Here is a 22,177-nt window from a genome sequence, read left to right as displayed (position 1 = left end):
ACCTACTTTCCCCTACATCTGCTAGCCCACCACTGAAAGAGGTCATGCAACATACTCAACTATGCTAGATCCCATAATAGCTTGTGGCTGCACACGGAAGTTTCTAGCATGAATAATCTTATGATCCCTTAGAGCCTGGGTGGCGAACAAAAAAGGACATCACTGGTATATCCCCAGGTGTCCGCAACCAATCCACCTAGATGTGTATTTAAGTAGCCACCTTAAGTTAACCATTAATTAACAATCTCACATCTGTCATGGATACACTCGAACCCAATCCACGTCTACGAGCATAGCATGGCAATATAAGCATAACGTAGAAGTAACTCCCAAGGGTTTGATAATAAAAGGGCAATAGGTTCTACCTCATCATCTACTTCCCAAAACCCACATGTTAAAAGATCCTACTCATGTAATGTTTGAGGATTGTAGCTAATGCATAAAAATTGGGTAATAAAGGGGTATGATCAATGTGTTACTTGCCTTGCTGATGATCCGCAAAACCTAGAGACTCGAAGTAGCACGCTGCGCACTCCAGGAATTCTATCGCAAACAAACAATAGCATACATAAGCACTCAAGCATAGATGCAAGGGGAAAGCTTCAAATAAGAAGATCCAATCTGAAAGTTCAACTGAAGAGGTTCAATTTGCAAAAAGAATCAATCGAAACGGAGCTACGGAACTGAAACTACGCTCAAAAAAACTTTGAATTCAAATCTGCTTGAAAACAAATTTTAAATTTTCAAAACCATGTTCAAGTTGATTAAACAGAACGAGGGGCTCGAGGCGAAGATTTTGGCGTTGGTTTCACTGGATTTGGACGAACGGTTAAAAAGTTGCAAGGGTTTGAAGATCAGGGGCTAATCTGCGATAAAAGTAATCGCGGATAGGTCCCTGGCAAAAAAATAAAATAAAAAGAAAAAACTACGGCGCAAGCGTTCGTTAACAGAGACGAACGGACGAATTCGTACGTTAAAACGAACAAACGAACGAATGTTCGCAAGCGAAACTAAACCGAGAAAAACCGAACCGGTCTAAAGAAAAAATAAAAAAACCAATCTAGGGTTTTCTAAAAAAACGGAACGGACTGGAAAAACAGGCGGCGACGGGCGGGATCCGAACAGCGGCGGCGTGGGTGACGGCGGCGCGGCGCGGGCGGCGAGGCAGCGCGGCACGGCGGGATCTGACGGCGGCAGCGCGGGGCGGCGACAAAGCAGCGCGGCGGCGGCGGCGCGGGGCGGCGGGGTGCAGGCGGCTGCGGCGGGACGAGGAGAGGCGGCGGGATGGGTGGTATTTAAGAGGGGGTGGCGCGGCGACTTGGGGAAGGGGGCGCCGGGTCGGACCGGGAGTCGTGCCCCGGCCAGACTCGGGCGGGGGCGGCGGCTCGGTCTCCGCGAGGGAGACGGCGGCGGCGCAGGCACTGGGCCGGCTGGGCTTCGGCCCAGCCGATCCGAAGATTTTTTTTTTCTTAAATAAATTCCGCCAAAACGAAAAAATCCTAAATAAATAAAAATAAAATTATAAAAATGCCAAAACAATTTTCACCATCTAAATAAAATATCTAGAACATGGTGAACATTTTCTTGGCCTAAAAATGCAATTTTGAAAAACGCATATTTTTCTAATTCAAATAAAATAGCAATAAAATCCAAATAAAATTATTTATTTGATTTTAACATTTTTCCTCCAATATTTATTTTATTTTGGAGAAGTCATATTATCTCCTCTTATTTATTTTTATTTTGGGAATATTATTTGGAGAGAAAAATAATTAAAACCAAATTGATCCGCTTTTCAATATTTGAGAAAAAATTCAAATATGAAAATAAATGAAATCCCCAACTCTCTCCATGGGTCCTTAAGTTGCTTAGAATTTCTTGGATCAAAACCAAAATGCAAACAAAATATGATATGCAAGTGATGATCTATGTATAACATTCCAAATTGAAAATTTGAGACGTTATAATTATCGTTTGTCAGATACATGTGATTGAGATCACATTGATACCGAAATACGGATACAAATGTAGAGGACAAAACCAGTAACAAGGACAATCAATAGTGATCAAAGAGTTGATCACAGGGGTATGATATCTCACCTTGGGTTTGTAATGTGTAGTTAACGCCTAGTCGCTGCAAACATAATAACTTCAGTTCTTTTTCCTCGGCATCACTACTCCTAAAATACAAGAGTTCTAAGACAAAAAGAACAAGGTACTTCAAGAATAGACAGACAGGAAGAACAGAGTGAACTGCCAACTCGAATCTTTATAAGTAGAAGAGATAGAAAAGATTCCGGATCTAGAAGATGATAACAGCAATCTTTCGATCAGAGATTACAATGCCATCAAAATTCGGTGCAATTATGATAGATTCATTGGTAGTAAGTGTACAACTCCGCAAACACAAAATTGCTTCTAAGAGTAAGACAAGACACTCCAAAATTCCAGGACTCCCTCAATGATCCAATCTACCCCGACATCAAAATATATCAATATAGTATGTTTTGACATAAGAGCCTTGTCCTATGTCATCTCAGGGTATCAGTCAGAAGAGAACCATCAGGCGTACAACTGCGCCAGATCGTCTTCATATGTCTTCCTGATCACCTCCCTCTTGAGTTTGAGCGCAGCCGTGACGAGGCCCGACTCAGGGGTCCATGGATCTGGTATCAGCTTGACTTTGGCTGGTGTCTCGAACTTCTCCAGTCGTGCTTGCTTCGCAGCCTGGAGTACAGAAAATGGATGTCAGTACTGGAAAGTGTTGTCCCAACAGGATGCAGGATTTGCCTGACTGCAACTCTCAACTTGCTCTTGGACTAGAGGATGCAATTATCTTTGATGGAAGGGTGTGTGCATGTATGGTCAATGTTTATAGGGAAGTTGCAACCACAAATGCCTTCACTACTCTTTACAATAGTAAAGATCTAAGTGCTTCTGAAAGACATGCTCGATGATGTATGATGGCTTTATTGGGAAGAAACTGTAACAAAGCAAATTACATATAAAGTCATGTACTATATCCTCAAAATATATATACTCTTGTTTCTCTTCTTTTCTTTCAAAGACTAATAAGATGAACTTAGAAACAATGCTAAGGTATGTCATGGATGGTAAATATGTATGTTTGCTAGTTTGCATTTAAATACACTGGGAGAAGTACTGAGTCAAGTATGATCTATGTGTAATGGAAACCCAAAAGCTAACTAAGGTCAACACAGAAACAAACCTTTGTTAAAGATTCAAGCACTTCTACAACAGCCTCTTGCTTCTGGCACAAATCAGCAAAATCGGTGTATGCAAGTCCTTGCTGCAATGCCCATCTTTCAAGCTCATTCTGTGCTGCTACCACAAGTGCAACACAGTAACTGTGAAAAGGATCGGCATGGATCATGATGTTCTCAACATATGGGCTCATAGCCAACGCAGCTTCCACCTGTGTCATCCAATCAGTTAATATAAGTGCTACCAGAAACTTATCTCACCAGAGCAAGAATATTTCTTACCTTCCCAAGAGATACGTATTCACCATGTTGAAGCTTCACGATATCTTTCTTGCGGTCAATGATTTCAAGGCAGCCATCTGGATGGAAACGCCCTATGTCTCCAGAATAGAACCATCGTAGACCTCTTTCATCATCCTACACAAGATATATGAGGCGTGTGTTAGATCAATTATTATTGTGAAAGAGAAGTCGTTACTCATTAGTGATGATGTATGATTTGGTGTGTGAACAGATCAGTAACAAGTTGACAACATACCTTATAGACTTCACTTGTTTTAGCTTCATTCTTGAAATAGCCTTTAGTTACATTGGGACCTCCGATGACTATCTCCCCCCGAGGCATTGGTGAATCCGTTGTTAAGTATCCCCCTTCAGCCCAGTCAATCAACTGGAAGGTACAGTTGACATTGTGTCAAGAATTGTGAGGTAATAGGTCAGATATCCCATTAAGTAACAGGTCAAGGAAGAAATGCCAAAGCATAAACTATTGTATCACAAAGAAGAAAATTAACAACTTAATTCCTCTCGTTAAGAAATATCTTCAATATATTGGACTTGTCAGTATCAAAATTTGGATACATTGGCCTTGTCAGATATCAAAATTTGGATACATTGGCCTTGCCAGATATCAAAATTTGGATACATTGGCCTTGTCAGATATCAAAATTTGGATACACTGGCCTTGTCAGATGTCAAAATTTGGAAATAGTAACCATATACTTCCTCCGTTCCTAAATATAAGTCTTTTTAGAGATTTAAATACAAACTACATACGGATGTATATAGACATACTTTAGAGTGTTGATTCACTCATTTTGCTCCGTATGTAGTCCATGTTGGAATCTCTAAAAAGACTTATATTTAGGAGCAGAGGGAGTAAGTTGTAGGAGTGGGAAGAACAGCTTTGATGTCAAAAATGGGTCCACCTCAAATGCTGAAAAAATGAGCAAAATTGTTATCTAACCTTAATATATGAACAAGGTAGTGGAGCACCAACACGGCCAACAGATGTATCATCATACTCAGAAAACGTTCCTCCAGCACAAGTTTCAGTCAGACCATACCCTTGGCCTATTGGAGCCCTGAAATTGAATAAGCCTATCAAAATACGGGACTTAAACATGCTGAAACAAACAAACATACAGTATTGTCATTGTAACTAGGGTAGTTGGAAAGTTTCCAGTAACAGCATGAATGATGGTTACATAATCTTACCCAAGGCATATATTGATAAATCTCTGAGTGTCTCCGGACAGAGGTGCTCCACCTGAGAGTACAAAGCGAATATTTCCTCCCAATATTGCACGCACCTTCGTGAAGACAAGCCTGTCCCACAACAGTTTCTCTACTCCCCATGCACCAAGCCAACTTCCATTGATAGCAGCAAGTCGGCGGCTATATCCAATGTCAAATAATTTCTTCGCTACACCACCCTTTGCATCCACCTAAAACCATCTCGGTGTAAAGGCTAGTAGTCAGTAAAACAAATGAGAGTACAAGATCCAGATAGCGTAGTGGGAAATACCTTTTTTCTCACACCATCACGGACACGATCAAGTATAGCAGGTACAGCAGTCATCAGTGTCGGCCTCAGTGCAGAAGCATCGCCTAGGGTCCCCTTCTTTATTTTGCTTGATGTATCAGTCAGGGTCAAAGCTGATCCATATCCAATGGAGGCCCCAACAGCAGCCATAAGTGTCTATAAATCATAATATTTGCAGACAGAGAATTAAATAATGAACAAAAATATTAATATATTGAAATGATATCCAACAGTTACCTCAGCTGCCAACTCAAGAATGTGCGCCAGTGGGAGGTAGGCCATGTATATATCCTTTTTGCCAAGTTCAGGCACAATGGTCATAACTGCTGAAAGTGTAGCTAGGACATTGCGGTGGGTCATCATAACTCCCTGCAACACCATATGAGGTATATATTACTCCCTCCGTTCACAAATATAAGATGTTCTAGATATTTCAATATGGACTACATATGGACTGAAATGAGTAAACAAACACACTAAGATGCGGCTATATACATCCGAATCAGAAATAAGTGAATATCTTATACTCCCTCCGTCCCAAAATAAGTGTCTCAAGCTTAGTACAACTTTGTACTAAGTTAGTACAAAGTTGAGACACTTATTTTGGGACAGAGGGAGTATTTGTGAACGAAGGGAGTAGTTCATAGCTGAAGATATGGTTAAACAAGAATAGAAAGGGCCTTTTGAGTCATGCAGAGAAAAACATATTTGCAGAATAATGTCGAACCTTGGGCAATCCAGTGCTACCACTTGTGTACATTATCACCGCAACATCAGATGGGAGAGGCATGTTTGCATCAACAGGTGCTTCAGCTCCCAATTTACCTACTTCCTCAAATGACTTAACTGACCAGCTAGTGCTGTTTTGAGCTATAGAAACTTCAGCCGAGATGCCTTCCTCATTGATGTAGATCACACGCTTGACAGTGTCAAGTTGCCAACCTATATCAATCAACTTCTTTAATTCCTTCCGGCCACATATTACAGTAGTGACCTCAGTCTGTAGAGCAAAAGAGGGGAAATAAATAAATGTAAATCAAACAAAGAGTTAATTACATGCAGCAATAATCTTGGGAGTGTGCTAGCAATTGCTGAAAAGTATTTGTTGCATATCTACAACGAAAATGCTACAAGAGGTCTATACTCTATAATTGCTGTCTATATAAGCAGACAACATGAATGAAGAAAAACTTAACTAGGAGTAATTGTACAACATACTGAACACAAAGTGACAGTACTAACCTCATTTAGTGAGTGGCATAGTGCTTCCTCCCCCAATGAGGAATAGATGGTGACAACTGTTATGTTTTGTCTGAAGCATGCCTTGCAAATACAAAAATAGTAACTTCGAAATTGAGTACAATGACCAGAGTTCAACATACAATGAATAGCTACCAGAATGAATGTTTGTGCAGACGAACCAACTTCGAATTGGTATAGAAGTTAAGTAACACAATCCAACCAATAACTTAAAAGCACATATAAAAAAACTCTCTATGCCTACTTGTATTACTGGAGAGGTTAATGTCCTAGAATATCATTTAAAAGGGTTGAGCATGGACATTTCTCATTATTATTTTCTCAAAATTAAAATTTCGTTGGTCTGTGCGCATGCTGGCTTGGGAACAGTTATAGTGAAACAGAGATAGTACTATGAATATATTTATTATCATTTGGTGTATATACTCTCTCTTTTAAATAAAAGAGGTACGACCTGTATCCCAAGTCTCATGCATCACATGAAATCTGCCACCACAACTACCATTATCATCCGGTCATGCATCATAATAATGAAACATTGGGCTAGCCATTGATAAATATGAAATTTCTATCCATGCATAATAATAATGAAACATTGGGCCAGCCATTGATATCTATGAAATTTCGGTCCTCACTTTACATGAGAATGCAAAAGCAAAGAACATATGGTGACAGGATATCCTTTTTGTAGTTGATACTGCTTATAGAGAAATTTTGGCAGTGAGCAGCACTTGGACTCACTGCGTAGCTAGAGAGGAAAAGATGCCTCGAGAATTCATTTTGGATTCGCAGTCCGTGTATAATTCACTTTGCTATGCAGGAACCCTGACTAATTTATGATTTTTTTGCACACAGATGTGTTCACGATATAAAGTGGACCAGTGACCACAATTTACGTAACCAAAAGTAAGAACCTCATGTAGTACCGCATGAAGAGACCAAAATGCATGGATTGATCTATCTATTGCTTGAAGGAAAAAGAAAAGGGATTACCTGCAGTGCAATCTGCCACTCAGCCTGTGTCTCGGCAAAAATAGCAACACGCTCATTGTCCTGGCGACCTAAATTGACCAATCCTGAAGAAAAGTTGCAAACACTCTCGAAGGCCTCAGCGTAACATTTCCACTCGTACTCCCCCAGATGAAGCTTCTCAAAGGACCTCCCATCAGGTGATGATTCTATTTCCCTTGAAATGAGCTTCCTTGTGCCAAGGAGGGGCATGTAGAGATACTCTTTGCAAGCGTGCTCAAACAGCTCAGCAAGTGTGTTGACCCCTTCCCAGTGTGTTTCAACAGGGCGTTCAAACCGATGGTTGCGGATCGCATAGCCAGGCTCTCCACCAACATCAACTGGCACACCCCTCTTATTTTCAACCTTTCTCCTTTTCTGGAGCAGAAGAGAGACCGCAATGGGCACAAGAAGGCCAACAAAATAAGGATTCATACTTGTTCAAGGGCGACCTGACAGCTATATACTAGCTTATGGGAGGAAGGCTACAGATTAAAGATGCCTTGAAGAGAGAACCCTGAAAAATATAATTTCAGGCTGTAAACAAAAACTGAAAATCCAGTACGGATTGTATATAATGCAGATTCTTTGCATACAAGGAGCTAATTGCATGTTAGATTGTTAGCCTTATTTATCTGTTCAGGTCCATTGTATAACCAATCCAATAACAAATGGAATATCAACTGGCAAAGTATGAAGCATTTAAGCAGTCTGGTAAAGTAAGATCATTCATAAAGATGGCCACCTGAAATGCAAAGCTTTTGCATGTTCTCTAAAAGCGCTGGTATGCGCACTTGCATAGTAGCATACAAAGCATGCATCAAAATTAGGTGTAAAAAATTGTGTATGCTCCTTTTTCCTTCTGCTAATCAGTAAGCAATCAAATCTCCTGATTGGTTTCCAAACAACATATATATGAGAGCTGTGACGTAGAGCAAGAAATACAACTAATTCTGCAGTCATCAAAAGTACCATCTGATAGAGTAAGAAATTAAAACCTAGTAGAATCTGGCCGCGCAACTGCACGGATGTACTCCGCTAGTTTGGGGCAGAACTGAAAAGGGATACACTAATATTTGTAGTATTGTATGTCTTCAACGCGAGGTGATAATAATGCTGTATACGGCGTAACAATGCGATGCAATGCGATGCGATGCGATGCACAAGGAACCCATTCCCATGAGGCGCTGAAACCTACGAAATCTAACAAAAGTGTGCTCGGATTCTCTAGATTCCACGACCACGAGCGTTCGTTGCGATGTGCGGAACGGAGGGTGCGTACCTTCTGGAGGGGTGGGGGGTGGGGGGTGGGGCGCAATGGCGCGTGGAAGCTTCTGGAAGGGAGGGGGCGAAGGCGTGACGTCAGGCGGAGGAGGATCGATCGGCGCGGCGGGGAGAGGAGGGAGGGGGTGGAGCTGCTCTGCCTCTTCTCCAAGTCTTCAGCCGCTAAATTCGCTTGAGGCCGGTGTGTGCTCTGGCCCCACCAATCTCCTCACTTCTCCGCTATCCAACGAGGCCCAAGGCCCCATCGGTCTATCGGATGCTGGAATGGCCCAACATTGTCTTCTCAAAAAACAAAAATGCCCAACATTGGACCTTGCCGTCTACTCCGTTTGTTCCCAAATATATATTTTCTTCGAAATACTAGCACATATGTGGGAGCCACTAATTAACGAGCACTCCTTCAAAACCCTTGCAACGATCAGCGTCTCTTGGCGCGCTCTTAGCCATTCGCCACGTGTCACGCTCTGGGCGTTCCTTCCGGATTTTGTTTTTTATTTTTTCGCACGCGTTTTCGGCTATTTAAACGGTTTTTTCCAGGCTTTTTCGACGCTTTGGTTTTTCACCGGTCTTTCTTATCTTTTCGACAAAAAAAATTCAAAAAAAATAATTTTTGCACGAAAAAACGCATTTTTCCCCTTTCGCGAGAGTCACGGTTTTCCTTACACTAGAGGCACGGTTTTGCTTTCGCAAGAGTCACGGCCGTGCCTTTCGGGAAACGAAAAAAGGCATATTTTTTGTTTTTTTTCTTTCGCGAGAGTCACGATTTTGCTTTCGCGAGAGGCACGGGTGTGCTTTCGCGAGAGTCACGGCCGTGCCTCTCGGAAACGGAAAAAAAAACGTGTTTTCTGTTTTTTTTCCTTTCGCGAGAGTCACGATTTTGCTTCCGTAAGAAGTATGGTTGTGCTTTCGCGAGAGTCACGGTCATGCCTCTCGAAAACGGAAAAAAACGCATTTTCTATTTTTTTTCTTTCGGGAGAGTCACGGTTTTGCTTCCGCGATAGGCACGGGTGTGCTTTCGCGAAAGTCACGGCCGTGCCTCCTCGGAAACGGAAAAAAACGCGTTTTCTCTTCTTCTTTTTTTCCATGAGAGTCACGATTTTACTTCCGTGAGAGGCACGGTTGTGATTTCGTGAGAGGCACGGACGTGCCTTTTTTGGAAAGGGAAAAAACCCGTGTTCTCGGTACAGTTTTTCCGGCCGTTTTTTCGTGAAAAAAATCGTCAAAATCTATTAACATTGGATCTAGTTTTGAAGATCTCGACGCAAGGAATCCATTGATGAAAACGGTTTGAGATTTGGACGTACGGTTTGAGAGATAAAAAGTTTTGAATAAACGGATTTACGAAAAAAAAGGAAAAACCCCAAGTTGCGACAAGTGGCGTGCTGCATGTGTACCACTTGTCGCAACCTGGGGAGTTGGAATGATCTTTGCAACGAGCACTTCTCAACTAGTGATTTCGCACATATGTCGATTCTCAAAAAGAAACTAGCACATATGACGTGTGTTACACGCTGCGATGTAAAAAACAATTGTCATTAAACAAGTTTATCAAATTGAAGATAAGTTTGATGATGAATCAATTGACAACCCCATTATTTATATTATTTGTTTATATGTTGAGCATGCATTCGTACATGTTAGTGCTGAAATATAGGATGGGCTTTAGGCCCATCTAGCAATTTTTAAAAATCTCTAAGGATTCATGTGGATTATATTGCACTAGAGTGGGAAGTTTAGTCCCATCCCGCTAGTGGAGAAAGAGTTGGACCTTTTTATAAGGGTTTCTCTTCTACATGTTATTGGAGCTTGAAAAGAGAAGAGGCCCCCGCGCACTCCTCCTCCGTTGCCGCCGCCTCGCAACAGCGCGGCGCGGCACGCGGGAATGAGCTGAGCCGAGCTCACACCTACGCATTTATTTTTGTCAGTCAGTAACGAAGAGTTTTTCTGACAACTGGGCCATGATCTGAGACGTCGGATCGTAGGCTGTCACGGACTCGGACGTGGGTCGAGCCCACGTCTCTCCACGCGGCTGCGTCTATAATATAAGTGTGAAGTGTCTTCTAACCCTAGTCGCCACGAACAGATCACATCTGCTACACGCGCACGCCCATCGTCGTTCCTTTGTTGCTGCCGCCGGTGACTCCATCACGTCTGCCGCGTACACGGTCGACGGGGGAACAGGTCTCCAAAACCCCGCCTCTCCGGATCTTGTACGGGAGAGGGGCGAATAGGTTTTTGGGCAACGACTACGCTACTACTCGCCTCCGATCCGCTACTTCCGCGTCGTCTTCATCATCACCATGTCGTAGTCCGACGCCAACCGTCTCGCCACCGAGAAGCTCGAGGCCGACAAGAAGGCCGCCGAGGATGCTGCTGCCGCCACCGCCGCCATGACTTCTGTGGTATAACACGTTTATCCTGCTCCTATTTATTTTTGTATTAGCAGTACTACCAGTATGTGTAGATGTGTCTACTGTTTGCATAGTACGTGCTTGTTTAGATCAGTATCAATGTGTCATAAATTCAGTCAATGCCATGCTAGTGATTTATCTATGGATTAAATTAGTCGAAAAAATACCTATTTACTCAACAGTTAGTTGCTATCATAAATTTTGATAAGTGTATCAAAAGGAATATGCAAGGGACTACATCGAAGAGCATGATAATTACATTTTCTAAAACATGATAGCTATATCAAAAAAATCTCACAGATGGTAGCTACGACAAATAACCTATTTTTTTCTTTCTTAAACAACCTGGTAAGATAAAGGAGGCGCTAGGGTACAATCAGCAACACATGCTCATTAGTTAACGTGCAAGCTAGTGACCGACGGGCGATGGAAAAGAAGGTAGCAGAACATAAATTAGTTGAACAAGCTAATGTCAACAATCGACAATCAGGTCACATGACGGGGAAAGAGCATTAGAGAGCAGATTAACTTGTGGCTCACTAACATGAATATTTAAGATGAGGCTAACAAAGTGACACCGAATGTTGGCATTGAAACATCATTCCCATGATCATGTTGAGGTGTGAAGGAAATATGCCCTAGAGCCAATAATAAAATTGTTATTTATATTTCCTTATATCATGATAAATGTTTATTATTCATGCTAGAATTGTATTAACCGGAAAATTGATACATGTGTGGATACATAGACAAAACACAGTGTCCCTAGTAAGCCTGGCTCTACTAGACTAGCTCGTTAATCAAAGATGGTTAAGTTTCCTAACCATAGATATGTGTTTGTGATTTGATGAATGGGGTCACATCATTAGAAGAATGATTTGATGGACAAGACCCATCCATTAGCTTAGCATAATGATCATTAAGTTTTATTGTTATTGCTCTCTTCATGACTTATACATATTCCTTTGACTGTGAGATTATGCAACTCCCGAATACCGTAGGAACACCTTGTGTGCTATCAAACGTCACAACATAACTTGGTGATTATAAAGATGCTCTATAGGTGTCTCCGAAGGTGTTTATTGGGTTGACATAGATCGAGATTAGGGTTTGTCACTCCGAGTATCAATGAGGTATCTTTGGGCCATCTTGGTAATGCACATCATGATAAGCTTTGCAAGCAATGTGACTAATGAGTTAATTGCGGGATGATGCATTACGGAACGAGTAAAGAGACTTGCCGGTAACAAGATTGAACTAGGTATGAAGATACCGACGATCGAATCTCGAGCAAGTAACATACCGATGACAAAGGGAATAACGTATGTTGTCATTACGGTTTGACCGATAAAGATCTTCATAGAATATGTAGGAACCAATATGAGCATCCAGGTTTCTCTATTGGTTATTGACCGGAGAGGTGTCTCGGTCATGTCTACATAGTTCTCGAACCCGTAGGGTCCGCACGCTTAACATTCGATGACAATTTTGTATTATATGAGTTATGTGATTTGGTGACCGGATGTTGTTCGGAGTCCCGGATGATTTCACGGACATGACGAGGAGTCTTGAAATGGTCGAGAGGTAAAGATTCATATATAGGACAATAGTATTCAGACATCAGAAGTGTTTTGATGGTACTGAGTACGTATCGGGTCACCGGAAGGGGTTCCGGGCAACCCCCGGCAAAGCTATATGGGCCTAATGGGCCAAGAGGGAAAACACACCAGCCACTAAAGCGCTGGTACGCCCCTCCCCATATGGGCTAGCCAAATTGGAGTAGAAAAGGGGAAGGAGAAAAGGAAAAAGGGAATAGGATTCCCCCTTTCCCCTCTTCCCTTCCTACTCCGAATAGGAATAGGAAAGGGGGAGGCCGAATTGGGAGGACCCCAAGCCCTTTCCTATTCCTATTCGGAGTAGGAAGGGAACAGGGGGAATCCTATTCCCTTTTTCCTTTCCTCCTTCCCCTTTTCTACTCCAATTTGGCTATCCCATATGGGGGGTGCACCGGCCCCTTAGTGGCTGGTGTGTTTCCCCTATTGGCCAATTAGGCCCATATAGCTTGCCGGGGGTTGCCCGGAACCCCTTCCGGTGACCCGATAGGTACCTGGTACCCCCAGAACACTTCCAGTGTCCGAATACTATTGTCCTATATATGAATTTTTACCTCTTGATTATTTCAAGATTCCTCGTCATGTCCGTGATCTCATCCGGGACTTCGAACAACATTCAGTCACCAAATCACATAACTCATTGATACAAAAGCATCATCGAACGTTAAGCGTGCGGGCCCTATGGGTTCAAGAACTATGTAGACATGATAGAGACACCTCTCCGATCAATAACCAATAGCGGAACCTGGATGCTCATATTGGTTCCTACATATTCTATGAAGATCTTTATCGGTCAAACCGTAATGACAACAAACGTTATTCGCTTTGTCATCGGTATGTTACTTGCCCGAGGTTCGATCGTCAGTATCTTCATACCTAGTTAAATCTTGTTACCGGCAAGTCTCTTTACTCGTTCCGTAATGCATCATCCCGCAACTAACTCATTAGTCACATTTCTTGCAAGGCTTATCATGATGTGCATTACCGAGAGGGACCAGAGATACCTCACCGATACTCGGAGTGACAAATCCTAATCTCGATCTATGCCAACCCAACAAACACCTTCGAAGACACCTGTAGAGCATCTTTATAATCACCCAGTTACGTTGTGACGTTTGATAGCACACAAGGTGTTCCTCCGGTATTCGGGAGTTGCATAATCTCATAGTTAAAGGAATATGTATAAGTCATGAAGAAAGCAATAGCAATAAAACTTAACGATCATTATGCTAAGCTAACGTGTGGGTCTTGCCCATCACATAATTCTCCTAATGATGTGATCCCATTCATCAAATGACAACACACGTCTATGGTTAGGAAACTTAACCATCTTTGATTAACGAGCTAGTCTAGTGGAGGCTTACTAGGGACACTGTGTTTTGTCTATGTATCCACACATGTATCAAGTTTCCGGTAATACAATTCTAGCATGAATAATAAACATTTATCATGATATAAGGAAATATAAATAACAACTTTATTATTGCCTCTAGGAACCTGAAACTAGTGATAATGCTAATAATAATATTTGTAATGATGCTCAACCTAGTAATGATAATGACGTAGAAATTGAACCTGATGTTGATCTTGATAACCCACAATCAAAGAATCAATGTTATGATAAGAAAGACTTTGTTGCTAGGAAACATGGTAAAGAAAGAGAGCCTTGGGTTCAGAAACCCATGCCTTTTCCTCCCAAACCATCCAAGAAAAAGGATGATGAGTATTTTGAGCGCTTGGCTGAAATGATTAGACCTATCTTTTTGCGTATGTGATTAACCAATATGCTCAAAACCAATCCTTATGCTAAGTACATGAAAGATATAATTACAAATAAAAGAAAGATACCAAAAGCTGAGATTTCCACCATGCTTGCTAATTACACTTTTAAGGGTGGAATACCAAAGAAACTTGGAGATCCCGATGTACCAACTATACCATGCTCCATTAAAAGAAACTATATTAAAACTGCTTTATGTGATCTTGGAGTCGGTGTCAGTGTTATGCCTCTCTCTTTATATCGTAGACTTGATTTGAATAAGTTGACACCTACTGAAATATCTTTGCAAATGGCTGATAAATCAACTGCTATACCTGTCGGTATTTGTGAGGATGTGCCTGTTGTAGTTGCAAACATTACTATTTTAACGGACTTTGTTATTCTTGATATTCCCGAGGACGATAGTATGTCTATTATTCTTGGAAGACCCTTTTTGAATACTGCAGGGGCTGTTATTGATTGCACTGAAGGCAATGTCACTTTTCATGTTAATGGTAATGAGCATACGGTACACTTTCCGAGGAAACAACCTCAAGTTCATAGTATGAACTCTATTGGAAAAATGCCATCGATTATATTTGGAGGTTTTGAATTTCCTCTTCCTACTGTCAAGAAGAAATATGATATTCTTATTATTGGGGATGTGCATATCCCCGTTGAGGTAACATAGTGTTATTCGAAATTTCTCCGGTTCCATGTTATTCGGAATGAGTTCGTTAACAAGACTTGATCAACCTTGTTAGTGGATTCCTTTTGATGATCATGAGGTGGATGAAACTAGAAGGCACAACCTTCTGTACCCAACCTTTACTTTCTGTTATTTATATTAAATAAAATAAAAATAAATATTTTTCTGTCTGTTATCTGATTATCCATGCAATATAAAAATACCTCAAAAATAAAAGTTCTCCAAATGCCCTGAAATTTAAATATGATTTTTTCTAGAATATTTGAGAATATTTGGCACTGAGAACACAGCAGGGGGGTCAACCACCTGCCCACGAGGGTGGAGGGCGCGCCCTACCCCCTGGGTGCGCCCCCTGCCTCGTGGGCCCATGGTGGCCCTCCTCCACTTATTCCTGCACCCACACACTTCATCTTCCTCCCACAAACACGAATATCCAGCTCAAGCACGAGTTCTAGCTCATCTTGATGCCATTTTCGATCTCCTTGCTCAAAGCACCTCTCACAAAACTGTTCCTTGGTATGTGACTCCTCCATTGGTCCAATTAGTTTTTGTTCTAGTGCTTTATTCATTGCAAATTTTTGCTACTTAGGTGACCCTGTTCTTGAGCTTGCATGCCAAATTTATATGGTTCCAAGTAGTTTTGATGCATGATATAGGCCCTAGGCACTTGTAGGAGTAGTTGCTACCAATATTATTGAGTTTGGTTTACTTTTATTTTGAAGTTAATAAAAATTTCAGAATTTTTCACAAAATGATGAGGAGACTTTTGAGGGGCTCATCGAGCCAAAGCTCGAAGGAAAAGGCACCGAAGCCTAAGTATAATCTGCCTCACACCGCGGAGGTTCGGGCGTGTGAATGGCCTTCCGAGGATTTCTTGAGAGCAGCCGGGATTTATGAAGATTTTCATGAATTGGCTCATAATGCAGGCCACACCGCTTTCTTCCACGACCAATGTGATCAGTATCTCTTACTCACAAATACCTTCGTGTAAAGCTTCCATTTTCATTCTAGGAACTCACCACCTACGGTGGAGTTTCATTTATATGATGAGCATAAGGAGATGTCACTTTATGATTTTTGTCGGATTTGTTTAGTCCCTTTTGAGGGCAAGACAGAAGAACCACATCGTGATGATGTGGAGGGGTTTATTGATACTATCACTGTAGGGGAAACAAGGAAGGTTTCCGATGCACGAATCACTAGCATACATTTTCCTGTTTTACGCTACTTTGCATTACTTGCTAGTCGTTGCTTAATTGGTCGCGGAAACTGTGGAAACCTTAGTATCCCTGATATTATTATTTTGCTCCAAGGTTTATATGGTGATAACACTTTTAGTATGGGCGGCATTATTGCTAAACGGTTAAGTCTGAACCGTACAAAGGGCCCCATCTTTGGAGGCATCTATGCTTCACTCCTAGCCGCACATTTTAACATACCTATTAGGCATTCTGAGAAGGAAGAAAAAGTGCTGCCTCGTGTTTATCTAGATTATAAAAGTATGGTGGCACATGATTTTATTGTTAAGAATAGGGAATGAGAGCTTAAATATCAATTGTTCTTTAACAAACATCATCCTGATACTATTACCCTGCCTGCTCCTTCCTTGTTTGATTTGTCTGTAGGCACGTACCTTGTTCCGTTGAAGGCTATTCACGCCTACCGGAACCCTGCACTAGCTGAGGAGCCAGAGCCGGAACCACAAATTGATCCTTCACGACAGTCTAATTACCAGTGGGATCCGGAGATGATTGTTAGCCAGTGGCAAGTGGAGTCTTCCTCTTCTTTCTCTCAGTACGACCCCAACTATTATTATGGATATCCGCCAGGCCAGCCATGGCCATAGACCAACTTAGGCCAAAATCCTAAGCTTGGGGGAGTACGTATTTCCCACTGACATTACATTTATGCCCACACACTCATTGCTAGATGTCGGTGCTCATACTTTTTCATTGTATCATCCATGCTAGTTTATTTTCCTTTTTATGCTTTCTTCTTGTGTGTTTAATAAACCTTAATAAAAACCAAAAATTAGTTGTAGCTTTTAGTCAGTTTAATTTCCATGCTTGTAGTAGTAATTAAAAATAAAACCCAAAAAGATTTCCTGTTCTTCTTTTGCTTGTTGGGAGCTTTCCCGTGTAAATAGTTTTATTTATTTTCTTTTCTTTGGGGGTCGATAGGAGAAGACCATAATTAAATTGTTGAAGTGGCTCTTATATGCATTATTGTTTATCTAACAAAAGAGCCCATATTGCCTTGTCTTCTCTTGTTTATTGAATGCTTGCAGATTCCAGCTTAGTCCAATGCACGTGCACTATTATTATTATTCACATCGTTCGGCCGTGCAAGTGAAAGGCAATTATGATGTTATATGATGGACTGGCTGAGATGAGAAAAGCTGGTACGAACTCGACCTCTTTTGTTTTTGTAAATATGATTAGTTCATCGTTCCTGATTCAGCCTATTATGAATAAACATGTTTGCAATGACAATTAGAGATCATAGTTTTTTGTGCCATGCTTGATTAGCTATTAGTTATAATGGTTTACCTTGCGTGCCAACATGCTATTAAAATGGTTATGATGTGGTATGATAGGGTGGTATCCTCCTCTGAATGATTTAAGTGACTTGACTTCGCACATGTTCACGCATGTAGTTGAAACAAAATCAACATAGCCTTCACGATATTTATGTTCATGGTGGATTATATCCTACTCATGCTTGCATTCGGTGTTGATTAATTTTAATGCATGTTCATGACTGTTGTCGCTCTCTACCTGGTCGCTTCCCAGTCTTTTGCTAGCCTTCACCTATAATAAGCGGGAATACTGCTTGTGCATCCAATCCCTTAAACCCCAAAGTTATTCCACATGAGTCCACTATACCTACCTATATACGGTATCTACCTGCCGTTCCAAGTAAATTTGCATGTGCCAAACTCTAAACCTTCAAATAAATATCCTGTTTTGTATGCTCGAATAGCTCATGTATCAACTAGGGTTGTCTGTATCTTCAATTTTAGGTGGGTTATTCTCAAGAGGAGTGGACTCCGCTCCTCACTCACGGGATAAATGGTTGGTCACCGGGATGCCCAGTCCCATGCTTTATGCAAACTAAATCAAAATAATTGCAAACAAAACTCCCCCTGGGACTCTTGTTAGTTGGAGGCATTCGTTGTTTCGAGCAAGCCATGGATTGATGCTTGTTGGTGGAAGGGGGAGTATAAACTTTACCATTCTGTTTGGGAACCGCCTATAATGTGTGTAGCATGGAAGATATCGCCATCTCTTGGTTGTTATGTTGACAATGAAAGTATACTACTCAAAATATTATTCACCTCTGTTTCAAAACCAAGCTCTGGCACCTCTACAAATCCCTGCTTCCCTCTGCAAAGGGCCTATCTATTTACCTTTATGCTGAGTCATCATCCTCTTATTTGAAAAGCACCAGTTGGAGAGCACCGCTGTCATTTGCGTTCATTACTGTTAGTTTACATTGAGTATGACTTGACTGGATCTCTTTTACCATGAATTACAATGTCTAGTCAGTCCTTGGTCTTTAAAGGTGCTCTGCATTTATGTTTTGCAGTCTCAGAAAGGGCTAGCGAGATACCATCTTGTTATATCATATTATGATTGTTTTGAGAAAGTGTTGTCATTCGAGATTTATTATTATGGCTCGCTAGTTGATTATGCTATTGATATGAGTAAACTTGAGACCATTGCGTTATTGCGAATGTGGTTAGTTATAATCTTTGCTGAAAACTTGAATGCTGGCTTTACATATTTACAACAACAAGAGCAAACAGAGTTTATAAAAGTTTTTCTTTATCACTTTTAGTTTGTCAACTGAATTGCTTGAGGACAAGCAAAGGTTTAAGCTTGGGGGAGTTGATACGTCTCCAACGTATCTACTTTTACAAACACTTTTGCCCTTGTTTTGGACTCTAACTTGCATGATTTGAATGGAACTAACCCGGACTGACGATGTTTTTAGCATAATTACCATGTGTTATTTATGTGCAGGAGCAAACGTTCTCGGAATGACCTGAAACTTCACGGAGCCACTTTTCACAAAATAAGAAAAATACATGCCAAAGATGAAGGCCAGGGGGCCCACCGTCTCTCCACGAGGGTGGGGGCACGCCTGCCCCCCTAGGGCGCGTCCCCTTCCTCATGGTCCCCCTGTTGCCTCTCCGACTCCAACTCCACCTCCATATATTGAGTTTCGGGGAGAAAAAAAATCAGAGAGAAGAAATCATCGCTTTTACGATACGGAGCCGCCGCCAAGCCCTAAAACCTCTCGGGAGGGCTGATCTGGAGTCCGTTCGGGGCTCCGAAGAGGGGAATCCGTCGCCATCGTCATTGTCGGTGTCAAAACCAGCGGATCTCGGGTAGGGGGTCCCGAACTATGCGTCTAGGCGGATGGTAACAGGAGACGGGGGACACGATGTTTTTACCCAGGTTCGGGCCCTCTCAATGGAGGTAAAACCCTACTCCTGCTTGATTGATCTTGATGATATGAGTATTACAAGAGTTGATTACCACGAGATCGAAGAGGCTAAACCCTAGAAGCTAGCCTATGGTATGATTGTTGTTCTTGGTCCTACGGACTAAACCCTCCGGTTTATATAGACACCGGAGAGGGCTAGGGTTACATAGAGTCGGTTACAAGGAAGGGGATCTATATATATCCGTATTGCCAAGATTGCCTTCCACGCCAAGGAGAGTCCCATATGGACACGGGACAAAGTCTTCAATCTTGTATCTTCATAGTCCAACAGTCCGGCCAAAGGATATAATCCGGCTGTCCGGATACCCCCTAATCCAGGACTCCCTCAGTAGCCCCTGAACCAGGCTTCAATGACGATGAGTCCGGCGCGCAGATTGTCTTCGGCATTGCAAGGCGGGTTCCTCCTCCGAATACTTCATAGAAGATTTTGAACACGAGGATCGTGTCCGACTCTGCAAAACAAGTTCCACATACACCCGTAGAGAGAATAATATTTTCACAAATCTAATCTGCCGACGCATTCCGCAGTGTGACATCACACCACAGCCAGGTCACCATTCGAATCGTTTTTCACAACCAACCTCAGCGTGTTTCGCGAGGCGGTTTCCTTGGCACGTCTTGTCGAAGCAGAGATCGTGTCCCCTTATTACGGGATTCCCATCAATACGGACGTGGGTAACCCAACCACGCCATCAATTACGGCGCTTGGGGGATAAGCGAGTTTTACCTGGCTGGTGGGGGCGCATAGTTTCGTCTGCCCTTATAAAGGGATAAGGGTTCACCTTTTTCTACCCACGCTTTCCTCCTCCTTGCTCATCCATTCTCGCGCACTTGAGCTCCAGCGCCCAAGTCCACATCCTTCTCCTCAACCCTCTCCAAACATGTCCGGAGCGGGAGGCAAGTGGATGGTCTCCTCCGTTACGGAGGGAGACATCAAAAAGTTGCGCGGGGCCGAATACTTAGCCGCGGATATTGCGCACCGGCTGCCAGCCGCGGGGCAAATCATCCCTACCCCGGAACCTTACGAAAGGGTGGTTTTCCTCACCCACTTCGCCCGCGGACTGGGGTTTCCCCTCCATCCATTCGTCCGCGGCCTTATGTTCTATTATGGGCTGGACTTCCATGATCTAGCTCCGAATTTCATCCTCAACATCTCGGCGTTCATCGTCGTGTGCGAGGCTTTCCTCCGCGTCCGGCCCCACTTCGGCCTGTGGCTGAAGACCTTCAATGTCAAACCGAAGGTTGTAGGCGACCAACAATCGGAATGCGGCGGAGCCATGGTGGGAAAAATGCCCAACGTTACATGGCTCAAGGGCTCCCACATGGAGACCATAAAGGGTGGCAATCGGGGTGGTTCTACATCACCGAGCCACGCGACACCAACTGGGTGGCGGCCCCCGAGTTTCGATCCGGAATCCCCACGCGACTCACTTCCTGGAAGGAGAAGGGCCTGTCCTGGAGCTCATCGGTGGAGCTGGACGGACTCCATAAGTGTATCCGGAACATGATAGGCAAGAAACTCAAGCTTGTCAACATAGTCCAGGTCATGCTCTTCCGCCGGATCCTCCCGTGTCAACGACGGGCTTTCAACTTATGGGAGTTCGACCCGGCCCAGCACCAGACTCTATGTGAGCTCTTCGACACGACGCATAAGGACGTCTAGAAGGTGTTGTTCAAGGGCGCCGAGGTCCCCCCTCCCCTTACCGAGGACCGCGGGCTAAGCGCGACGCGCCCTGCGAATCCGGTAAGTTCTGTACACCTCGTAGGGTATTTATTTTCCATAGTTTAACCATGTGCGGGGTCTGAGCTCCCATGCCTTTGACAGGACTGGGCAGAGACATCGGAGCAGATTGACTGTCCGGCCCATCTGCCCGAAGATCCTGCAGACGCTCTCCTGACGGAGATGCGGACTCCGGCTCCTTATGAGGTGCCGGAGAAGAAGATCAAGAAGAAGTCCACGGGAACCCGAAAGAGTTCCCGGCGCCAGGTGTTATCGGACTCATCGTTCGATAACTCCGAGACACACTCCTCCCATGAAAACGAGGATGAGGAATATGACGGTTCTCCCCCTCTAGCCGGGGGAGACAGGAAAAGGAAGGTCGCCCCAACCGGGGAGGCCGGAGGGTCCAAGAAGGGAAGGACTCTCCTTCCGGACTGTTCCACCACCGCCGCCGACAGCGAAGACGAGTGGTTACTCAGGGCCAAGCCCCTGGCGAAGTCGTAAGTATTCGGATACCAGAGTAACTCATAGCATACCTTTATTGCACTGCTTCTCCTAACGTCAAATATGATCATGCAATCCGCCCGGAGCCCGCATCGACGTATCCTCGTCAGACGGTTCCTTGGACTCGTCGGATATGAATAGCGAGTCACTTCCAACCACCTCCTCTCCTCGCCCTACAGACAATGTCGAGGTATTGTCTCAAGGGGCACCAAACCGAGGGGACGTAGTCCTGGAGGCGCCTCAAGGCGACCTTCCGGACTCCAGGTGCAAAGGGAGCAAGACTCCCAAGGGCTCCAAGTTCGGCCCTCGGCCGAACACCGCGCCAGAACCTCCAGTGGTTCCGGACTC

At 43.2% G+C, this 22,177-nt stretch overlaps 1 protein-coding gene across 1 annotated transcript; it reads right to left on the bottom strand.

Annotated features, from left to right (window-relative positions):
- Window positions 1-2,249: 2,249 nt before the first annotated feature.
- On the bottom strand, window positions 2,250-8,747 carry LOC123102886 (long chain acyl-CoA synthetase 9, chloroplastic). The gene is made up of 12 exons (XM_044524346.1): window positions 8,600-8,747; window positions 7,303-7,834; window positions 6,292-6,372; window positions 5,777-6,049; window positions 5,287-5,418; window positions 5,032-5,205; window positions 4,722-4,951; window positions 4,471-4,588; window positions 3,763-3,894; window positions 3,507-3,641; window positions 3,230-3,436; window positions 2,250-2,727 (listed from the first exon to the last, which is right to left on the bottom strand). The coding sequence occupies exons 2-12, from the start codon at window positions 7,750-7,752 to the stop codon at window positions 2,563-2,565; spliced, it is 2,097 nt and encodes a 698-aa protein (XP_044380281.1). The 5' UTR covers window positions 7,753-7,834; window positions 8,600-8,747; the 3' UTR covers window positions 2,250-2,562.
- Window positions 8,748-22,177: the final 13,430 nt, after the last annotated feature.

Source organism: Triticum aestivum, chromosome 5A, assembly GCF_018294505.1.
Source record: "Triticum aestivum cultivar Chinese Spring chromosome 5A, IWGSC CS RefSeq v2.1, whole genome shotgun sequence".
Taxonomy (NCBI): Eukaryota; Viridiplantae; Streptophyta; class Magnoliopsida; order Poales; family Poaceae; genus Triticum; species Triticum aestivum.
Note: the sequence above shows the minus strand (reverse complement) of the source record. Positions and strands in the feature narration are given on the sequence as shown.

Excerpts from the sequence above, each read along its gene's own strand:
- LOC123102886 (XM_044524346.1), bottom strand. The coding sequence starts at position 7,752 with ATGAATCCTTATTTTGTTGGCCTTCTTGTGCCCATTGCGGTCTCTCTT. Across the intron at positions 6,050-6,291 it reads TATGCCACTCACTAAATGAG|ACTGAGGTCACTACTGTAAT; the intron begins GTTAGTACTGTC and ends TTTGCTCTACAG. Across the intron at positions 3,895-4,470 it reads TACCTTGTTCATATATTAAG|TTGATTGACTGGGCTGAAGG; the intron begins GTTAGATAACAA and ends TGTACCTTCCAG.